The sequence below is a fragment of the Mustela erminea genome, chromosome 1, assembly GCF_009829155.1.
Source record: "Mustela erminea isolate mMusErm1 chromosome 1, mMusErm1.Pri, whole genome shotgun sequence".
In the NCBI taxonomy this organism is placed as follows: Eukaryota; Metazoa; Chordata; class Mammalia; order Carnivora; family Mustelidae; genus Mustela; species Mustela erminea.
Window position 1 is genome coordinate 9,443,561 of NC_045614.1, and position 21,599 is coordinate 9,465,159.

The window sequence follows — 21,599 nt, forward strand, 5'->3', positions numbered from 1 at the left end:
GGATGGGAAACCAGGTTGGTGGTGATGGATGGGAGGGTGTATAGGGTCATGGAGACAGATACGAGTGTGTGTGGGGGCACTTAAGCACAGCTGGTGATCGGAGCCAAGAAGGGGTAGTGGGGATGAACGTGGGTGTGTATGTGCATAGCTGCTCTGAACAGTTGCACAGATTGTGCACTGCTCAAGGGTTCTGTGCTTAAGGGGTGCCATTCATACTGTAGTCATGATAGATTTGTGTATTTATGATGACAACTTTTGGGCAGGTGGCCATGAAATACCTCATTTGAACAAAACCATTAAGTATATTGCAATGATTTTCTGACAGATGGAAGTGAAGTCTGCTGAGGAAGGGCTGTCTAAAAAATTTTCTCCGAGGTGCCGTATGGGCTAGCACTGGCCCCATGTAAGTGGGTACTGAGTGTGTGTGTGGGTGGGTGGAGAGGCACAGGAGGGCTGGTGTGTTTCCTGAGAGCAGGAGGGAGAGAGGCGAGGACGAAGAGGGTGCACTGGAGTCCACTTGCATTTCTGAGACCTCTGGGAGGAGGGCCAGGACTTGGGTGAGGAGCGTGAGGCACTTGCCTTGGACACAAATTAAGGAGGTGCCAAACCTCTCAGTCATCAGGAGAAATATCATTTTACTGCAATATTTAAGCAAATTATTACAAATGCCAAAAAGACCTATGATGAAAAAAAAAAATCAACATTTGAAGTAAAGACAGGTCCAGCCCTGGACTTGCACATGATTCAGCCTCACCCAGGCCCTTGCCCTGTTCTGGGCGAAGAATGATCCTGTGGTCACAGGGACTTGGGAAATGTCATGTCCACACACCCTGGTCCTGGCGATCTGCACTCACCGGCACAGGAAGGGTTAAGAGATGGGCCTACCTGTGTCTAGGAAGCCTCCCTGCAAATTAGAAGCAATGCCTATTCCACAATCAGAGTCTGGCAGACGGAGCTCAGTGAGGGCTGGGTTCCTGTCCCACAGGCCCAGCCACACGTTGCGCAGGCTGGCGTAAGAGATGGGACTACCTGTGTCTAGGAAGCCTCCCTGCAAACTAGAAGCAATGCCTATTCCACAATCAGAGTCTGGCAGACGAAGCTCAGTGAGGGCTGGGTTCCTGTCCCACAGGCCCAGCCACATGTTGCGCAGGCTGGCGTTCCGGTGACAGCCCCTCACGCCCCTAGCGGGGTCTCCACCTTGGGGAGCCGGAGCCAGCCTCTCCTCAGCCAGGCCTTCCTCAGCACTGGGCTCTCAGACCCTCCCCCGTCCTGCTCCCTAGCCGCCCCCCGCCCCCAGCTCCTCCGTGGGGCTCTCTGGTGGGCCACTCACTGTGGCCAGCCTTCTCCCGTGGACACGGTGAAGAGAGTCAGCAGAGCCCACAGCACGTTGTCATAATGGAACTCGTATTTCTTCCACTGTCTGTCCCGTGCCTTCACCTCGTTCTTCTCGTAGAGGAGGTACTTGCCGCTGCCACAGAAAATGGGGGCCATGAGTAAACAGAAGAAGGGGACACTCATCTCCAGCAGTCAGAGAGAGAAGAAAGAGGAAGAGGGGACCACCCGCCCCCACTGTGTCCCTCAGCCCAGGCAGCAGCCTCCAACGGGTCTCCCTGACGTCTGTGTGCGTCCACTTGGAGACAAACCCCCACATGAGGCCGGACTCAAAGCCACGAGCCGACTCAGGACCAAGCACTCTCTTGTAACACAAAAACTTCCGGTCCTGCAGGTGGGAGCCTCAGGCTTGGGGGGCTGAGAGCAGGACGAGAGAGAGGCACACCTCTGGGTTCCTCAGGCCGGAGGGGGCGACTGCCGCTCCTTTTCAGGGCAGGACACAAGGCTCAGCCCCAGACACGTGGCCAAGTGTGTGGGGGTCCTTCCAATGTCAAGACCCAGCCACCAAAACAAGAGGCTGCCATTCCCTGCCTAGTCAGGTTTTACACCGGGCGATGGTAAAATTTACAGGGAGCTTAGTTAAAGGCTTAGCAATTTCTATCACGAGGCTGACCCAAAGATGGGGGCGACTTCTGGTTTACAGTTTCTCCTCCATGACTCCAGAATCTAGAAAATTATGAAAACTAAACACTTTTCTCTTAAGTCAGGGGTGGCAAGTTATGACCCGCAGACCAGATGTGCACCTGTTTCTGTATGGTCCACAAAGTGAGAACGGTTTTCTACCTTTTTCAGTGGTTGAAAACAAATAAAAAGAATGCATTTGTGACAAATTAAATTTGTCCGGCATTCAAAATTTTCATTTCTAGAAATAAGAACACAGACATGCCCGTTTGTCCCCGTGTTGTGTGGCTGCTTTGCATTAGGATGGGAGCGGACACGGCTACCGAGGACTGTAGACCCCCTAGAGATCAAGCACATAGGATCCGGCCCCTGGCAGACAAAATTTGTCCACTTCTGACCTAATTTGTTTGGCAATAAAACCTGACCCGACTGGACCTGAAGCTCTTCACCCTTGTCATTTGCCCCATTTAGTGCAAACAAGTTGCATGGTTCCCAGAAAACAAACAAACAAACAAACACACAAAAACAAAAAATCGGTTTGATTACAGGGATGCCTTAGACCCAGCTGAGGGTGCGACTGATGTCCTATGTGTAACTCGCACTATTTGATCTTTCTAAAATCGCAAAACATTTTCACTTTGAAACGCCATCTGCCGGTAAAGGTTTTCCAAAAACGGAACGTGGACGAATATGAATAGCCCTCACGCGACAAAGGTGGGGACCGGAGCAATGCACGGCAGATGCAAACACCAAAACCTTTTCTTCCCACTCCAGTCCCAAGCAGGTTGCACCTGGGTCACGTCCAGGGGGTTTCCAAGCCCAGGGGCGCTTCTGGCCCCTCCCCAGCCCTTCCCCGGCCCGCCCCCGCGGGGACACACCGAGGAGAGCAGAGACCCACCGGCAATCTTTCTCGAACTCCTTGGACTCGTCAGTGCAGTGAAAGAACTTGCCCTTGAACAGCTGCACGGCCACCACAGCGAAGATGAACATGAACAGCATGTAGACGATGAGGATGTTGAAGACGTTCTTGAGCGAGTTCACCACACAGTCGAACACGGCCTGGGGGGCGGGGGGCGGAGAGGAGAGAGGGCATGAGGGGCTGTGGGCTTGCCCGGCCTCTGCCTCCAGCAGCCCGTGGTACCAAACGTGTGGTCCGTTTGCCCACGTTCCATCTCACAGACAAGCCCTTTCCTCTTGATTCCGGGTCCCTGTCTCCCTCTCTTCCTTCTGCCCACTGAGCAGTAGGGGGCGCTCCGGCTTTGGGAGCTGACCTCCCAGGCCCAGGAGATTCCATCCTGGGTGAGATGGCATCTTTCCATCATCTCCCAAAGAAGGCAGGGGTTCCTCTCGCAGCCTCTCCCACCCCGTTCTGCTTCTAACCATAGTGGGTCCTAACCACAAGTGGGTAAGGGTCCTCCAGCCCCCTGTAACTACAGGCCAGCTTTCCCGGGGGGGGGGGCGGCGAAGGGGGTAGAGTGCATAGCTTTCAGGGGGCTTGGGGAGGGGGCTGCCACCCAGAAAAGGGTGAAGAACCACAGCACCGAATAGGGCTGGACTGCAGCGTACGTGTTTCAGCGCAAGCTTTCCTGCCCAAAGGGCTGCCACATATCTGGGAGCACAAGTACCAAAGTCATGGGGGAGGGGCACACCCGGGCGACAAAGGACCTTCCTTTAGGTCCTGCAGGAGCCCAACGCTAAGTGGTGCTGAACTGCATGGTAACAAAGTCATTCACTTTCCACTTTTCCCTCAGTCCTTTTGGGTGAAGGAGAAAGTCTTGCTTTGTTGCTACTGTGAGCGCCTAACCCTGATACTTTTCTCTTTTTAACCTGGGAAGAGCAAGTACCCATGTCCGAAGCCTTTTTCAGGCAATCTTTTTGGCTAGATTTTAATAACCGTGTCTTTTTGGGGGAATGTATTTAGTTTTACCTTCTGTTAACATTGGGTTCCAATTTGAGAACCTTGGCATAGCATTTCCTTTTAAAACACATTCGTTTAAATTAAAAAAAAAAAAAAGCGAGGACTTTAACATGAAGTAGGAGATAATACAGGTGGCCTTCGGGTGGAACATCAGTGGAAAAAGTGTGTTTGAATGACTGGGTTGCATTTCCTTTTCTTTTCTCCCGTTTCTCCTGAATGACAAGCTTGGGAAATACTGGTTCATACTATTTTGGAACAGGAGATAATAGAGCCTAGAACAGACTGGTGAAAAGTAAAAAGTTGTGTGGGAGCAGAAACCCAGTTTCTGGCTTCCCACATTATGGTTGTGCCCTATTTTATCCATATGATGTCCTCTTGTGAATTAGGAAAAGGGATCTCCACCTTAAGACATTTCATCTAATGGAAAACTGTCACAATACACAGATTTTGTTAGATCAACTCACTTTACTGCCATCTGCTGGAAAGTTCTAATAATAAATATATCCATATATGACGGATGTGATGTTATCAGCACCCCTTTCAAAGTCGTGTCTTTGAGCAGCATGCAACCTGTCCAACTGTACATGGCAACCCAGACAGGCCTCCCACATGCCCCAATCTCACCTTGAGCTTTGGCAACCGCTTGATGGTTTTAAGAGGTCGTAGCACCCGGAGGACTCGGAGGGATTTAATTGTGTTGATGTCCTTTCCTTTGCTATTGCCACTGTGGAGGGATGTTAGGGTACGAAGAGGGGAAGAGAGGGAGCAGAAGTCAGTCTGGGTGGTGGGTGGCCCACAACTCCATGTGACCCCCCCCCCACCCTCTCAGGCCTAAGGGTCTGGGGGGAGCCTGGCACAGTCCTGCCCTTTCTGGGGAAGCGTGGTAAGCATTCCTGCTATGTTTGAGCTCAAGAGATAATCAACAGATGGCCTTCTGTGGTTCTTGTCTCAGGATTTGTTAAGGTCCTCCACCACTTGGCCTGGCCTGAGTAGCTGCAGGGGTGGCAGGGGGGTGCTCAGACCTAGCAGAGGAGAGCTGGCTGCCCTTGTATGCTGACTGGGGGTGGTCTTGGTGGGCTCTTCCAACAGGATTCAGGAAGTACTTAATGTGGTCCTCCCCCAGTATTCCCTGAGCCCACATGAAGGGAAAGAACCAGACTTCAGATGCCCATGTTGAACCTCTGCCAGGATCCCTTAGCCCGTTTTTCCAGAGAGCTGCATAGAGGTTTTTTAGTCCGGGGTCTACTGGACTTGAGCCTTTGCCCTACGGCCCCTGCAGATGCCTTCCTACCCTTACCCAGCCATGATGTGGGTCCCCCAAGAGGAGGGCATTGGGTGCAGCCATCAAGGTCTTGTGGTTAACAGAACTCACCATCTACCCAGTCTCCCAAGTCAGAAACCCAAATGTCACATTCAGCTTCCTGTCCTCCATCCCCAGTGGGTTACCTCCATAACATCTCCATCCTCGTCCCTGGGCACCATCTTATGCTGGACTCTCCTTACCCATTTCCCAGTCCCCCACACCCTCACTCCCTGTCTCTCTCTCCTTTGATCTTTTCTGCACACAGTGGTCAAAGTCAATGACCATTTCGCTCTCCCTCTCAGAATCCTGGAGCATCTGAATTACTAGAAGTGGAGACTTCGGGCGCGGCATTCAAGGCTCTTGGAAATCTAACCCAACTTACCTTTGCCTTTGCATTCCCATCGACTGTGACACACCCTTTGGTCACAAAAAGCTACACTCTTTGGTCTCCCTCTGCTTTTGCACATACTGTTCCTGCTGCTGGCAATGCCCTTCCTCCACCTCTCCATTCACAGGACCACGCAGCCCCCAAAGCCAAGTTAGATGGTCCTTTATCTGACAGCTTTCCCTGATTGCCGCTGGGTTTTACCGGCCCCTACTGCTGCTCCACAGTCACCTCTGCTTCTGTCTTTGGCTTCAGGCTTTAGACAGACAACCCCTCAAAGGCTCGAATTGTGATTTATTCATCTACGTGTCCATTTTCCCTTTCATCTTGGTTCTTGTCCCAGCCCCCATCATGTGCGTGGCGTGTGGTCTCAGGACGCCCATGAATGGATCTAGATCAGAGTTCTTTGAGGGTCCTGCAGTGAACATCTCTCTCTCTTGTTAGCTCGTGGGTCACATGGAGAGCTATCCCAGGGACCCCCACTATGATGTGTCTGGGTATCTGGGCACAAAAACCTTTTTTTTTTTTTTTTTTGCTTTTCCCTTTTTAAAGCCAAGGTCATCATTGTTATCTCAAGGCCGTGCCCCTGAAGTGACACATGTCAAGAGAGTCACTGAGGTAATGAGAGGGAGAACAGGGACACAATGAAATTATTAGACCACACAGGGAAACCAGTGATTTCTTCTTCAAGAATGTTTTAGGCCTTTTGCTTTGGTAAGAGTGGAAGGTCTCCAAGATGTGCTAGGAGGTCTGTAATGTTTCCCTAACACTCACTAATTTCTCTGGAATTCCTAGAAGCCACCTTGAATGTGACAAGTCACATTGTCACTGTTTCATGCCTGTGGGATTCACATTTCCAGCCGTGGTTCTGTCTGAGGCTAACAATACTGGTTGTAACGGGATGATCTAGTTTCCCAGCAAAAACTGAAGCACAGTTTAGACTACGTGTTGGTGGAAAAAATGTCAAGCAGGTGGACGTCTAGGTTGTATGTGGAACCGGCTATAATCGAAGCGCTGAATGGCTGACATTTGGAAGCATGACTCCCATGGGCATACCCACTCTCTGAAAAGGACTCCCTGGCCTCCCCCCTGCGGGGCCCTCTCCCCCACGAGGTACTTTGGCCTCAGGTGAGGCTAAGAAACAGTCTTGTTTATTGAGGCAGTGAGAAGCGTCCCTGGCAGTTTGGGTTCTGAGCATGCAGGAATGGCTGGCTCAAGACGCGCTCACAGAAACAACCCGACTTCGAACCGGCTTTGCTGAAAGTGTAGATGCTCCTTGGGAGGCCAATTTCTCCTTTTAGAGCCCAAGTCCTGGTTGTGTGGCTTGTCCCATCTTGGGGTCTGGACACGTTTACCACTCTAGGAACCACCCCACCACGTTTGTCTGCCTTGTTGAAATCACACCTTGCAGAGGCCCCGCTTCCCCATGTCCTTTCTATTCTCTGCCAAGAACTGGACTCATGGTGGGTCATGGTGGGAGGCAGTGGCCAAGACCCCTTAGGGATCCTCCTCCCCGCAGAGAGACTGAGGGCGGGCTCTGGTCACTGCAAGCAACGGACGGCAGCAAAAACAGAAGGCCATGGAAACAGGCCCAGAACCAACACAGCTGCACCAGGGCATGGAGAACGAGAGACAAAATGAGAGAGAGAGAGAGAGAGAGAGAAAGAGAGAGAGAGAGAGAGAGAGAGAGAGAGAAAACTTTACCGTGTACTGCTCCTGGTGAGGTGGCATCGGAAGGAGAGACAGATCGTAAGCGGCCTCAGAAGAAAGAACACAGAACACACACATACACACGCACACACACCTGAGCGCCCCCTGCCCTACCCGGGCACCAGGAGGGGCAGCCTCAGGCTTGTGGCTCTGGCCGACATCCAGCCTTCCATCTGGAAGCCCCCCGTTCAGTCCCCTGCCCTCGGCAGGCTCCCGGCACTGCCCAACAGCACCAAGAAAGCCAAATTTCCAAGTAGCAGGACAGCCAGAAAGTTGTCAATGAAGAAAAGGCAAATTCACCACTGAAGGTCACTGCCAAGAGCTGGAGAAACCCCTTTTCTCCAGAGGTTCTGGGGCTGGAAGGTCTTAGAATGGCTTGGAAATTGTGAGCTTTGGAGTCGGGGGTGGGGCACTGGGGTTTGAATCCCAGCTCTGCCCCTAATTATCATCCTCATCTGTAAAACAGACCTTGGGGATTCTGATGCTTGATACCTGGTAGCTATGGCCTTGACTTTACTCCCTAAGGTAGGAAGGAGAGGGAGGTCAGCAAAGAGTTCCAATTTGGGGTGTAGTTAGACATAGGTCTTGGGGGTCCTGAGCCGAAGCTCTTGACATCTGACTCAGCCCCCGCACTTATCTTTGGAATCAGGCTTGGTCTCATGACAACGCTCCAACCATGGCTGGAGGTCAAGGCCAGAGGAACTTGACTGTCATCAGAAACTCTTCTACCATAGGGGCACCTGGGTGGCTCAGTAGGTTAAGCCTCTGCCTTTGGTTCAGGTCATGATCTCAGGGTCCTGGGATCGAGTCCCGCATCAGGCTCTCTGCTTGGCAGGGAGCCTGCCTCCTCCTCTCTCTGTCTGCCTCTCTGCCTACTTGTGATCTCTCTCTCTGTCAAATAAATAAATAAAATCTTAAAAAAAAAAAAAAAGAAACTTCTACCAGGCGGGTACCCTGTGGAACTTCCTGTCTGCTGCCTCTTTCCAAGCTAGTGACTTACCTTCCTTTCTTCTTTCCATTTAACATTTTATTCAAAGTTAGTGATATTTCTAAATGAAGAATGGTTTAAATGTCTACAGATATTCCTGCTGGATTTTTCATCCCCCCCCCAACCTTTTGATTTCATTTTCCAGGTTCTCAAAGCTCAAGGTGTCTAGGACTTATCATATACATGGACTCGTGTAGATTCTCCTCGGTGGATTGTTATAGATCTTTCAATGACAGTGATTTCTGCCTGACCTCCTGACTTTAGGTGTAAAATGTGAGCCTTCTGAATGTCACTATGTTTGCCTGTGGCACCATCATGCCTGTTTTCCAGATGAGGAAGCTGAGGCCCAGAGAGGGAGAGTGACTTGCCCAAGGTCACACAGCTTAGAAGAGGCAGACTGAGATTCAAAGCCCGGTTCGTGTATCTTGCACTCAAGTCTTCTTTTCCATTTTGTCACACACAAGAAAAATCATGTCTTCAGTGCAGGGGCTGGGTTGAGGATGGGATTAAAAATGCGGCAGCCCAAGGGCTCCTTCTTTGGCTTCCTGGCAGTTCGGCTCCTGAGCATGCAAGAGAAGCTTGATCAAGGCGTTCTGCCAGCTGTGCTGGCCTGCCTTGAGGGAGGAGTGGCAGCACCAGATGGACTCTTGGCAGTGAGGGCAGGATCACGACCTGCCAGCTGCTGAGACATGTCAGTTGGCCACCCCGATGCATGGGCACAGAGCATGAGATCACGTGTGACGGCTCATGAGATGGTGTGTTAATGGTGGTCGCGTGGACACGGCACACAGTCGGTGGAAGGAGCAGGACACACACACACACACACACACACACACACACACACACAGATTCGGGTGAGGTGCAGGAGGGGTGGAAACTATCAGCAGAGCTTCAACACATCCCTTGGAGAACCACAGGGATAGTTTTCCTACATCTGAGACGGGGCCACGATCACAGCAGAATCCTTGCCTCCTCCCCAAAAGGCCAGACCAGCAAGATTCCTTTCAACGAAGAAAGGAGCAGCCTTGTGCCCCCTTCCCCAGGCTTTCGAGGAACCTGGTGGCTAAGCGGTCAAGTGTCCTTCTGTTGATTTGTGAAAGCTTCCACGTTCACAGCTGCGAGATGGGCAGCACCCTGGAATCTGTTGGTTGAGCCCCACCTTAGCGATCCTGCCAGACTCACCTCTGGGCCTCAGTTTCCTCCTCTACAGAATGGGAACAGTGAGACAACTTCCCACAGGAGGTTGCCGGTGGGGATTAATTATATGGAGTTTGTGATGGACTATCCAGTCAAATTTTTTGGCTTTATGGGGAAACTGAGGCACAGAATGGCGATGGGACATGCATATAAGAGACAAACTTGTAGACTTGCAGGAGGCTCTTTCTAAAGCAATAAGACTAATTAACACCTCTCGGGGGTCTCAGCCTTGTCTGTGAGGAGATGGGCACTGGACTGATAAATTGAGCTAAAAGACCAGAAAGGAAAGAAGCAAAGGACTCTGGGGTTGGGCTCTCAGGCTGAGACCCTCAGAGACTTCCCACTCCTACCAATGTGATATCCATGTAGTAACAAGAAAAGATAGTAAGAAAGTCCTCATAGGGCGAGAAATGTTCTCAGGCAAAAGAGGCCAGAAACCTGCAGCCAGGGGCAGGATTCTGAGACCTTGCTGAGGAGACCTCCTGAGGACTCCTGCTTTGGATTTTGGGCAGATATAGCCCTGGGCATGCAGGAGTGGCTTGATCAAGGTGCCTGGCCAACTGTGCCAAGCCTGCAACCCTGCCTTGAAAGAGAAACCCTGGCAGCACCAGATGGATTCCTTGCAGCAAGGTAGGGAGGGTCTTGGCAGGGGGGTCTCAGGGTCTACCTCTCCTATCCCCATGACCATCATACAAAGGGACTCGCATAGATGTCAGCTCTCCCAAAACCCCTTGAGAGTTGCCAGCACTTGTCAGGATCCCACTGGAAAAATTTCACACCCCCAGTTCCTGCATGATCTACAAGCCCATTGAGGCTTAGAGGATGTCCTTAAATCCCAGTCTGGACCTTTTCCTTGCATACGAATTAAAAAAAAAATACAAAATGGGGATTTTCAAGGTCATGGGTTGGCTGGCTTTATGCCTGTAGCAACTTCATAGAAGCAGTTTAAAAGATTGACTACAAATATGCTGCCAGATTTCTGTGAGTTGTAGGCTCATTTTGAATGCCCTTGTATAATTTCATATATAAAATGAAAATTCAAAAAAAAAATCAGCTCCCTCTAGCAGATTCTTTTGCAACACAAAGAATCATACTGCTGATTGATTTTTGGTGGAAAAATAATTTTGATTTTGCAAATTGTTTGCTTAAAGTAGAGCCCAATTATAGCTCCAGGGATCCTAGAAACAGCATATTGTCAACTATAGCTTATTATGGCGAAAGTTCTCTGGTTGAAAGTCCCACGTCTTTGGAACACCACCCATTCCCCAAATTGTGAGGTCAAATTGGGGGATGGAGGCGAGGCAGGGCAACTGTGGAGTCCCCCTCCTTCTTACTGAAGCATGTTGGCTCCGACAGAGGTCTGGGAGGAAAGTGCCAAGGCCAAGGGTTAGCTGATGGGCCCTTGTCATCACTTCTTTTGTTCTATACCCAGTGGTGGCCATGGAGAGCAAAACTCCCCACCCCAGGCAGAGCTGGCAAAGGAGTGGTTGTGTGTGGACAGATGGATGTGGCTGACAGGGTCCGCCTTGACCTATCATCTCCCGAGCTCTAGGAGACTCGATGGCTGCTGGGAGGAAATCACCCTGGAAGGCTAGAGGAATTCTGAGCGAGGTGCCTGCTAACTTGCCCTCCCTTGCCGCAGAGGCTGTCCCGGGTCAGAAGTGTCCCCTTTCTCTAGGCCACACAGGTTAGGTAGATGGTCAGGCCCAGGGGGCCAGGGTCAGAGGAAGGAGAGAGAGAAAGAGAGAGAAAGAGAGAGGAGAGGAGATGAACCAGACAGACGGACAGAGACAGAGAGACATGTATGTGCTGGGGAGGGCTGGGTAGGCAAAGAGAAGCAGAGAGACAGAAGGTGATAACAGAAAAGAGAAAAAGCAGGGTTGGGGAAAAAAGGGAGAAAAGGATGAAAAAGGAGAGAGACACACAGAAAGAGGGAAGGAGGGATGCAGAGAAACAGAGAAGGAGAAAGAGCAGGAGAGGCAGTTAGAGGGAAGAAGAGAAAAAAGGGGTAAGAGAAAGAGGCAGAATGAAATAGGAACGAGGGATGGGATTCGGGACAGAAATGGAGACAGACAGCACGGAAATAATTTCCACAGGGGATAGAATCACTCAGGCTGAGGGCAGTAAAATATTTTGGCTCCTCAGAATTGAAATTTTCTCAGGACCTAGCATGGTGCCTACCAGATACCTTGTAGGAGTCGTTCAAATACCTGATGGAGGGAGGAACGAGCATATTTCGTGACATCCTTAAATACACTTTAAAAATCTTTTTGGAAGCAACTGGTGCTATCTTGGTAGGAAACAAATTGTATCTTACTTGTATTTTCCATTTCTCCGAATTCTAAGGAGGCTGATTTTTTTTCCCCATTTTTTTTTTAGTTGTCAGCGTTCTGCAAAATTTTTGTTTATATCCCTCATCCATTTATCTACTGAGGTTCATATTTCTTGTTGATTTGCAATTGCTTTTTATATATGAATGCCAATAGTTCTTTGTCTTATTTGTGGCAATCTTTCTCCTCTAATTCACCGTGCACTTATTTAATTTTTGAAACTTCAGAACATGTTAATAACATAGTCAAATTTTGTGGTTTTTTAGTGTTTTTTCCATTGTTCTAATACTTAAGTACTCATTTAAAAAAGGGTAAGAGAGAAGGAGGGAGAGGAGAAAGGAAGGAGAAACAAAGGAGACAAGGTAGAAGGAGAGAAGACATAGAAAGAGGAAAAGAAAGTAGAAGAGAAAGGTGGGGGGTGGGAAGTCTGGTCAGAGTCAGAAATATATCAGCCTCCTGACCCTTATGGTACCTCTCCACCAGCTTGGAGATATCCAGAACCTTGGAGCTTTCTGGCTATTCTGACATAAGCTGACTTCATTGTTTTCCCACAGAAGAATCCGAGAGTGGCCCACGTTAGTCCCTAAATTGGAAATGAGCCACCACTCTGGCCTCCTGACAAACCAAGTCTTTGTTATTTGGTTAGGGGGACATTCAAGAACCCCTAAAAATCTCCTGAGGAGGAAACTAGGGGGCAGAGGCACAAAGGAAGCCTCTGATTTCTCACTATGAGGGTGAGATGAGTCACAGTCCCTCCGAGACTTTCCTTTCTGGGAATGATCCATGGTGCTGGGCCCAGACAGGTCCCCAAGACAGTTCGTTTCTGGATTAGGAGCTGGTTGGGTCTTCTCAACCTGTTCCAAACATCTATAATTTGAGGAAAGCACTGCTAAGTTTGCTATCAAGGCCCTAAGATCTAGTGGCTGCCCAGCCCTTGGGTGCCATCTTGAAACGGGTTCCCACAATTTGGGTGCCATCTTGGATGGAATGGCTGCTTGGCCCTTGGGTGCCATTCTGGAATGGCTACCCACAACCCAGGTGCCATCTTGGAGTTGCACAATGATGCATGACCTTTCTGGAGGCAGAGAGTCCTAGGACTGCCAGGAGAAGTAAAAGACACATGAAGGGAGTCACAGGTCTACAACTACAGGGCCTTCAGGCACAGGGTAGGGTGGGGGTTGAATTCTCATGCACATTCATTTCCTGGTTTTCTTTTTAAGGGGCTCTCAGAGAGACAGCGGTTGGGGTGGAGTTTGTAGAGCAGAAGGAAGATGAGATGTCCCGGCGGGGCTATTCTACTGAAAGCAGCAGAGCAAGGATTCGGTGACGCGGCTGTGTGAGGAGGTAGAAGGTAGGGTCCCTTCTCCTTCTTCCTGCACAGTGGACGTCATGCAAAAGCCAGTTGAAGCTCTTCCTGGAGGCATGCGGATGTCTCCCACCCCCCAGAGCCCACTCTCCCCATCTCTACACCCTGAGAACATATTCCCTGATCCAGTGGGCTGCCCCAAACTAAGGGCAGGGGGCAAAGAGGCAAGTAGAAGCCTCAAGAGGAGACTTACGTGAAGGCAAAGGCCACCAGGGCCCCACTGACCACTATGAAGTCAAGAATGTTCCAGAGGTCACGAAAGTAGGCACCCTGGTGCAGGACGAGCCCCAGGTCGATCATCTACAGGCGAGAAGAGATGGTGCTCAGATCCCGCATCCCACCTTGGGGATCGAGACCCACCTTTCCAGCCTCTGGGGGAGGGGCACCAGGAGGCGACATGGTGAGGGATGGGACAGCAGCCCGAGGTCGTGGGGGAGCCCAAAGTATCTCCCCATCTCATGAGAGGCAGTTCTGACTTGCTGGTTCTTAGGCCCAAAACCTCGGGGTCCCCCTCGACTCCTCTTTGTCTTATTCCCCACGTGGAATCCATCAGCAAACCTTCCCAGAATCTGCCCACCTTGTCCACCATCACCCTGATCTGCCCCGTATCACCCTCTGCCCGGATTAGTATGATCGCCGCCTGCTCCTGGTTCTCCTGGCTCCCATCTGTCCTGCCCCTGCCTCAAGTCTGTCGTCCTCCCCAGCAAAACCAGAGGGTACCGTGGGCATGGGTATGAGTTGAGTCCTTTCTCTGCTCAGAATCTTCCATGGCTCCCGCCTCACTTGGAGCAAAAGTCAAAGTCCTCCCCGTGGCCCACAAGGCCCTGCAGGTTCTGTCCTGTCACCCTGTTCTCATCTCCCTGCCCTGGTTTCCCATTTTTCTCACTCATTCCTTCCAGTCCTTGCTGCTGCTCCAACACACCAAGCACTTCTAATCCCCCGGGTAAGCCACCCGCCTCAGGGTGGCATTCTTGAGGTTGAAGATTCCCTTAGATCCCTGCCTCTCTCAGCACTCACCTTGATCACCATCTCAAAGGTAAAGACGCCTGTAAAAACGTAGTCAAAATATCGCAGCACCTGTAGGGGATAAAAGCAAGGGGGCAACAGATCACTAGCTTGCTCCAGCAGAGTCCCCATGAACCAAGTGACGGCCCACTGGGGTGTGTCGTCTCCAGAAAAGTCCCCAAGGAACACACTCTCCGAAGCAGAGAGGAAACATGGCTGCCACATACAGTTGGGCAGGGTGTGCACTGCACAAGGGCCCATCCCATCCTTAGTACAGATTTCTATGTTGTGTATGAAACTTTCCAGCAGATGGCAGCAACGTCCTAACAAAATCACTCAGGATGGTTGGTCTACCAGCGGGAAGGGTTTCTTTATTTGCCCAAAGCTGAAATATAAACTGAAGGTGGTCTTGGGGGAGTTCAGGGAGGACTGCGTCCTTGTTGGGGATGAGTCTGACCTCTTAATGCCTTTGACCTTTTGGGCATCCTAGGTGAGAAACTGTAGGGTCTCTTAAACATGACCACCTAAGTCAGACCCCAGGGGGTCAAATTCACCACTGTGGTCTCTCTCCCAGCTCTGCAGCCACATCCTCACCATGGTGGGGTGGTTTGCCCTGCACCCCCTGCCGTACACAGATAGGGCCAGGCAGGGAGGTTTCTGCCTAGATGCGCAGCAGTCTGCAGCCTGTCCCCTCTCAGGCCCTGTCACCACACACCTCTGGTGTAACCTTAGTGTGAGGATGTGACTGGGCTAGTGCAAGGGTCTGGAAGGTGGCAAATACAGGGGCCTGACTCCCATCACACTCACGTTAGAAAGGAGCTGATATTTCCTGAGGCCCACCACCAGAGGACGCCTGTGAACACCCGAGTCAGTTTCAGGTCCTTCTCTGCTCTAGAATTCTCTGTGGCTCTGATCTCACTTGAGGTAAAAGTCATAATCCTCCTGCCACCGCCCCCGCCCCCCAACCAAAGCCGTGAGCACTCTGGGGGGTTCACCTCTATGCCCTCACCTCCTCTCACTCCTCTTTGCTCTCTCTGCTCCTGTCACCCTGTCTTCACCCCAGGGCCTTTGCACAGGAGGCTACCTCTGCCTGGAATGCTCCTCCCCACATCCCACTGGATGCCCTCTCTCTCTCCTCCTCTATGGCTTGGCTTACACATCACTTTCTCAGTGCCGCCTTCCCCACTGCCTGTTTCAAGTCCTACTTGCACTTTCCCTTACCAAGCCTACCACCCACCCTGGCAAACTATTTGTTATAATTTATTATAGTCATTAGTGATCTTATTGTCCATGTGCCCAACCCGATGTCAGCCCCATGAAGGCATGAACATTTGGCTGTCCCTGTAGCCCCTCTGGGTCAATATCCAGGTCCAAGCATAGAGCTGGCACTCAAGAAATATTTGCTGAGGGAAGCCTGGGTGGCTCAGTTGGTTAAGCAGCTGCCTTCGGCTCAGGTCATGATCCTGGCGTCCTGGGATCGAGTCCCGCATCAGGCTCCTTGCTCGGCAGGGAGCCTGCCTCTGCCTGCCATTCTGTCTGCCTGTGCTTGCTCTCCCCCCGCCTCTGGTAAATAAATAAAATCTTAAAAAAAAATTTGCTGAATGAAGGCATGAGTACTGGAACTGTACTGGGTCCTGTAGGTGCTGGGCTCTGTGATCCATGTGGTCGCAACTCACATTCCCATTTTGTGTGGTGCTCAAAGGGCCAGTAGGGATCAGAGTGGTCAGGATGGCCAGCTTCCTGAGGTGGGGCAACAGGTGCAAAGGGCTGGGGGTATCTGGGTGCAGAGAAAGCATTCCGGTTGCACTGCGTAGAGGGCTCAACAAGGTCCAAGACCTGGTGTTCTGTGATCTCTGGGGGACGGTTTATACCCTGTCAATCCTTGATGCTTAGCTCTCTGCCTGGCAATACTGGCTGCTCATTTAGTAGTGACTAAGCAAAGCAATGAGTGAAAAGCAGAGAGAGAAAATGGAAGGCAGGGAGCGGGGAAGGGCAGCCTGGGAGGTCAGAGGAATCTACTTCTGGAGAACGGAATGAATTAGATGGGGCAAGAGAAAATCAAGAGACCAACAAATTAGCTTTGACTATACTGAATATGGAGATCCTTTGACCTTTATGAATGGCAATTTCCTGTGGCTCAGTTTAATCCGACGATGTTCTCAGACCCATTTATCCCAGAGAAATGCAAATCAAAGTCGCAGACAGATTCCCCTCCATAGCCACGGAGTCCGCCAAGCACACAAGTCTCCAGCACCAAGTTCTGACAGGCCTGTGGAGCAGCAGGAGCCCCCCACGCCGCCCGTGCGAGCGTCACCGTATCGTCCAGCAAACACCTGGCTGCAGCTGGCAAGCCTGACTGCACACAGCTTCTCTGATCTAGAAACTCTGCTTCTGGTTCTCTACCCTGAAGAAAGTCAAGCCCATGTACCCCCTGAGACGCACCCGGGGTGGGGTGGGGTGGGGTGTGTGGCCAGTGTTTTCACCTGGAAATGATGCAAACAGACATCAGCAGAGGAATACGAAACAGCCATGAAAAAGAATGACCGTCACTCCTTGCCACAATGTGTTCCTCTCACAGGGGACACGATGTCGGGTGACAGAAGAGAGGCATGGAAGGATTCTATCTGTTGAGGGTCAGAGAGGAGCAAAACCAAAATCTAGTGCTTAAGAAAGCACAAGCCCATGGGAAAATGAGAGCAGTTAAGCTCATTCCAGAAGTGGGGGAGGGGGTGTTGTGTCATGGTTACCTCCAGGCTTCGTTTCCCAAGGTCGGTGTGACGGACACTCAGGGCAGGGTCGTTCTCTGTGGTAGGGGCCGCCCAGGTGCACCGTCAGGGGGCCGAGCAACACCCCCGGCCTCCGCCCTCCAGACGCCAGTGGCTCCCTGCCACCCGCCCCAAGTCACGAAATGTGCCCGCAGACGTTGTCCCCGCTTGTGAACCTCGACTCCAGAGAGAACAGGTGCACCGGGGAGGCCGTGGTCACGGGTGGTTTGTTCTATTTCTTGCCCCTGGGAGGGGTTGTGGGTGCTTTAAATCCTTGAAGAGATGGATCATGCGTGTCTCCTGCACTCTTCTGAGGTCTGTTCTAGTTCAGCCAACAAAAGAATGGGGGGAGGGGGTCCCTGGGCATCAGCTGGCAGTGCGGGGCCACAGTGTCCTTGAAGGCGGTGGGCTTTGAGGAGAGAAGTTTCAGCTGCGAGATGCAGCCGGAAGGGACCAGGATCTGAAGCTTTGCAAATGCTCCACGGGGGCTGGTCCGAGCCTGGCTGGGTTCCCTCAGCCCGGGCACCGCAGCAGCACCCCTGCCAGCCAGCGACCGAGCCTTCTCCTATGTCCTATAGGCGGCAGGGGGTTTGCCGACCCCTCTCAGGATGCCCCGTCGTGGGCCTGGCTCCCTGCCGTCCCTGGGGGAGAGCAGGCAGCAGGAGATAACAGGGTACAGCCCCAGCCCTGCCCTGGTACTAGTTTCTTCTGGGAGCCTTGTTCTAATTATTTCCTTGTAACTCCCCCATCGGGTCCCCAGGGGCCCTGCCAGGCCTGCAGAGGAAGGGAAAGTGCAAGGTAAGCTCCTGTCATGCAGCCTTGACTTCTGGGGCTTTCTAGTCTCGCCAGGCTCCTAACCTACTTAGCGAGGGCAGCAGGGCCCAGCTCCCAGCGGGAAATGTTCCTTTGGCTCTGAGTGGGGGCGGGGCAGCGATGGGGGGCAGGAAGGAGCTGGGGCAGGGGCTGCTGCTGCCAGTCCAGAATCTGCTACGTGCCCGTCTGCCAATCTCTTGCTTCCCCGTCTCAGCCACAAGCACAAACTCATTCTTGCTTGGCAGGGCACAAGGGGAGCTGTGCACACAGTAGGTGCTCAATAAAGAGACAGTTGAAGGAAGCAGCGGGAGCCCTAGGGGAGGCAGAGCTGGAATTGTGCTGTGTGATCTTGGTTGGGTCCCTTAGCCTCCCTGAACCTCAGTTTCCCCATCTGTCCCATGTGGGGATATTTGGGAGAGCTTACGTGCCAAATGCCTGAGGTTGTGCCTGGAACACAGCAAGCACTCAATTAACAGGAACTGCTAGCAGACCCTGGACCCCTAAAGGGAGAGTTTTTTAGCCCTCCCAAAAGTTAAAAGTGTCGGCTGTGTTTCTGAGTCAAAATAGTCCTTTCTTTCAAAGCTCAGGTCCAAACCCAGAAGTCTGTTTGGTGACACCTGGCTGTCCAGGCGACTGGCTGTGGAGGACCCCTTGCCTGAGTACCCCCATACCTGCCATGCACAGCGTGCATCCCTCCATATCACTCGGCCTCACTCCCTCTACCAGGGATGCCAGCAATTTCTAGCCCTACCCACTGTCAGCCAATTTCCCCTCTGCCACGTACACATAGCCACTGTCCCCTCAAGTAACAGCTGGCCCCCAAGCACCTCCTCCAGGAATCAGAACTTCCCCTCCCAACCAGCAGCCATGGTGCACCCAGGGCTGTGCCCAGGGGTACCCCTGACATTCCTTCCACCATGGCAATCAGCTTTCAGGGATGCAGGACAAAGGAGCCCGGAACAGAGGAGCGCAGCCAGGAAGGGGTCTGCTGGGTGGGACTCACGTTGTTTCGCGGTGCGTTGGGCTGCACAGGGTCCTCAGCCGCCAGGGCGATGCTGCTCATGGCAATGACCATGAGGATGCACATCTCAAAGTAGCGCAGGTTCAGGATGTAATGGCACAGGCGGCGCAGGCTGTTGGGGACACGTGGGTGTGCAAAGGTCTACTCAGATCGTGGGCTTCCAAACCCTTTCCTTCTGTAATCTTCTTATTTCACCTACCACTCCCCAAGGTCCCATGCCCAACAAAGTATCAAGATCCTCCACCTGGGGACTTTCATGGAGGTCATGGAACCCCAAGAAGGTGGGGGGGCCCTCAGCCAGGGGAGATATTCACAGGCCCTGTTGATAAGTTGATAGTTTCCCCAATTCTGCAGGAGATGTAAAGGTTTTTCATGCATAAAATGTCCCATGGTCAAAAAAAACAGGGAAATTCTGGGTTAAAGAGATTTTTTTTTTTTTAATTAATTGAGTGACCTTAGGCAAGTTACTTATCCCCTCTGTGCCTTAAAGCTCTCATCTGTGAAATGGCCATAATCATGGCGCCTACCTTAAAATAATGTGAAGATCAAAAATGTTAATATGTGCCTGGCACATAGTAGGGGCCTCCAGAAAGCTACTGAAATTATAGGTTGCAGGCCTTATCAGAGCCTTTGATGTGGTAATGGGATAATACATAAGTACCTAACCTCTTAAGTGGAGCTAATAATATTTATAAATATGTCATAAAGTTGTGTGGATGGCAGCAAGGCTGTGTGTGTAGTTAAGAACAGGAATGCTGGCATTGGTCTGTTTGGGCTCTCCCACTTGCTTGCGGTATGACCTTGGGCAGGTAACTTCACCTTCTTGGGCCTCAGTTTCTTCATCTGTTAAATGGGCATAAGCACAGTACCAATCTCATAGGGTTATTAGGATAATTTTTTTTTTTTTTTTTTGTAAAGCACTCACAACAGTGCCTGGCACTAAATACCACATAAGTGTTTTCCTAGTAAAATAGATAATTTCAACCACATAAAAAAGGAAGCATGTAGGATGAGACTCAAAGATCTCAAGAGGCAGGTAATAGAAAGTAGTTACCGACCAGCTTCTTTGACATGATTTTTGTCAGGAAGCATTTTGACGGACCAGGGTTTCAAGAAATGTTTTTTGGAAAAATGCAATCCTCAAAGAAGCCACAGTGAGATGCACGTGATAAATTTCTCTCCTAAATAATCTATCTTCCTCAAGGATGCCCAAGACAAAGGGCTACGGAACTCAGAGACCATCTGCCTAGAATCCAAATCCTTGGGGAGGAGAGGTTAGGAGAAAGAGCTCAGGGACCAGGGTCGCCATGTATGATGACATAGGTTGTTCACCGCATAAGGCAAACATTTCTTAGGGGTGCCTCTCATATTACAGGTGGTGTAGATTTGAATATTTATGACAACAATTTCTAGATGATGGTTGGAAAGGGTCTTTCACCCTACATCAATACTTTATGAGAAATTTATGAGATTTTTATCTTTATGAGAAATTTCTTACAGGACTCAAGAAAAGGGCATCATTTTAAAATTTGCTCAAAAATCCCCTATAGCCTAATGGTGATCTTGAAGACCATTCTCCCCAGTACCCACTGGGTGGGCCTGCTGTCTGGCTTGACTTCCACCAACCCAGTGGAAGCCCCAGGCACCCTGCCCTGGCCACAGGCCATACTCACGGGTTGGTCGTAGAGAGGATAAACATGGAGCTGTAGGGAGGCATGGGTTTGGGGCCGTCTTCCCCGGGATCGTCGTCCTCCTCCTCCTTCTTCTCTTCCTCCTTTTTTGGCAGTGGGTCTGGGTTGGCGTTTTTGTTCACTGTGGGGACAAGAACCAACACAGGGCTCCTTCCGTGATTTCCCATAAGCCTCTGGGGGTTCCCGTCCGCTCCCCAGAGCAGACAATAAGCAGCTGAGATTTGTAAAGTGTCCACAGTGCGCCAGGGACCACATTAGTCCATTTAATACTCACATGACCCTGTGAGGTTGGTACTTTATACTCTCCATTTTACAGAGGATGAAACTAGCACAGAGAGGTGAAGTGACTTGCCTAAGGTCACACAGCTGGGATGTGGCAAAGCTGGGATTTGAACCTGGTCCCAGAGTGCCTGCTCTCAACCACTCAACAACCCTGAGGCTGGTGGACGTTCATGGGATGGTAACACAAACCTACCCCCATCCCGTAGGATCATCACACTGTCCTTGGAGGCAGGTAGCATGAGCTCCAATAGACCCATTTCACAGATGGTAACCCTGATCCCACCACCATGAATACCTCTCTTTCGATGGCAAGAGCCACTACCCTCCCAAACATTGATCCTGCAGCCTTGCTTTGCGTCTCTGGGCAGGCTGAGTTTCTCTGAGCCTCAGTATCTTTATCTATAAAACGGGCACAATTACAAGACCCTCCTTGTAGGGCTGTGGTGAGCATTTAACAAGCAGATTCATGAAATTCTCCTGCATAGAGCTGGCACTACCAAGAGGGCTATTGTTACCATCTTTGGAAATAACTAGCTCAGTGGGTCATCTCTAAATTCTCACTGCTTCTCTGACCCCAATCGTACATGGTTGGGGGACTTGGAGGGAGGTCACAAAATGCCAATCCCTCAAGGGCCTAGACCTGCACTAACACTTGAAGAGTATGATACTCTGTACGTGTAAAACACACTGAATTTCTAAGACCGAGTATAAGACAAAGAAGGTAAAGTAGTTCGTTACTGTTAAAAATGTTGATTACGTGTTGAAATGGTAGCTTTTAAGATACAAATAAATAACACTTCGGGTTAAATGTG

General features: G+C 51.0%; 1 protein-coding gene across 23 annotated transcripts in view; it reads right to left on the reverse strand.

Moving 5' to 3' along the window:
• Nucleotides 1-21,599, reverse strand: part of CACNA1A (calcium voltage-gated channel subunit alpha1 A) — a 286,232-nt gene that overhangs the window by 43,365 nt on the left and 221,268 nt on the right. For 15 of the 23 annotated variants that reach the window (XM_032312798.1, XM_032312787.1, XM_032312820.1 and 12 more), the window contains 8 exons: nt 20,488-20,626; nt 18,797-18,926; nt 14,228-14,287; nt 13,404-13,510; nt 7,324-7,335; nt 4,556-4,655; nt 2,912-3,072; nt 1,331-1,468 (listed from right to left, as the gene is read on the reverse strand). In XM_032312798.1, the coding sequence (XP_032168689.1) occupies nt 1,331-1,468; nt 2,912-3,072; nt 4,556-4,655; nt 7,324-7,335; nt 13,404-13,510; nt 14,228-14,287; nt 18,797-18,926; nt 20,488-20,626 (847 nt within the window). The remainder of the gene's footprint in view (nt 1-1,330; nt 1,469-2,911; nt 3,073-4,555; nt 4,656-7,323; nt 7,336-13,403; nt 13,511-14,227; nt 14,288-18,796; nt 18,927-20,487; nt 20,627-21,599) is intronic. The other 8 variants (XM_032312923.1, XM_032312891.1, XM_032312880.1 and 5 more) reach the window with 1 other exon arrangement.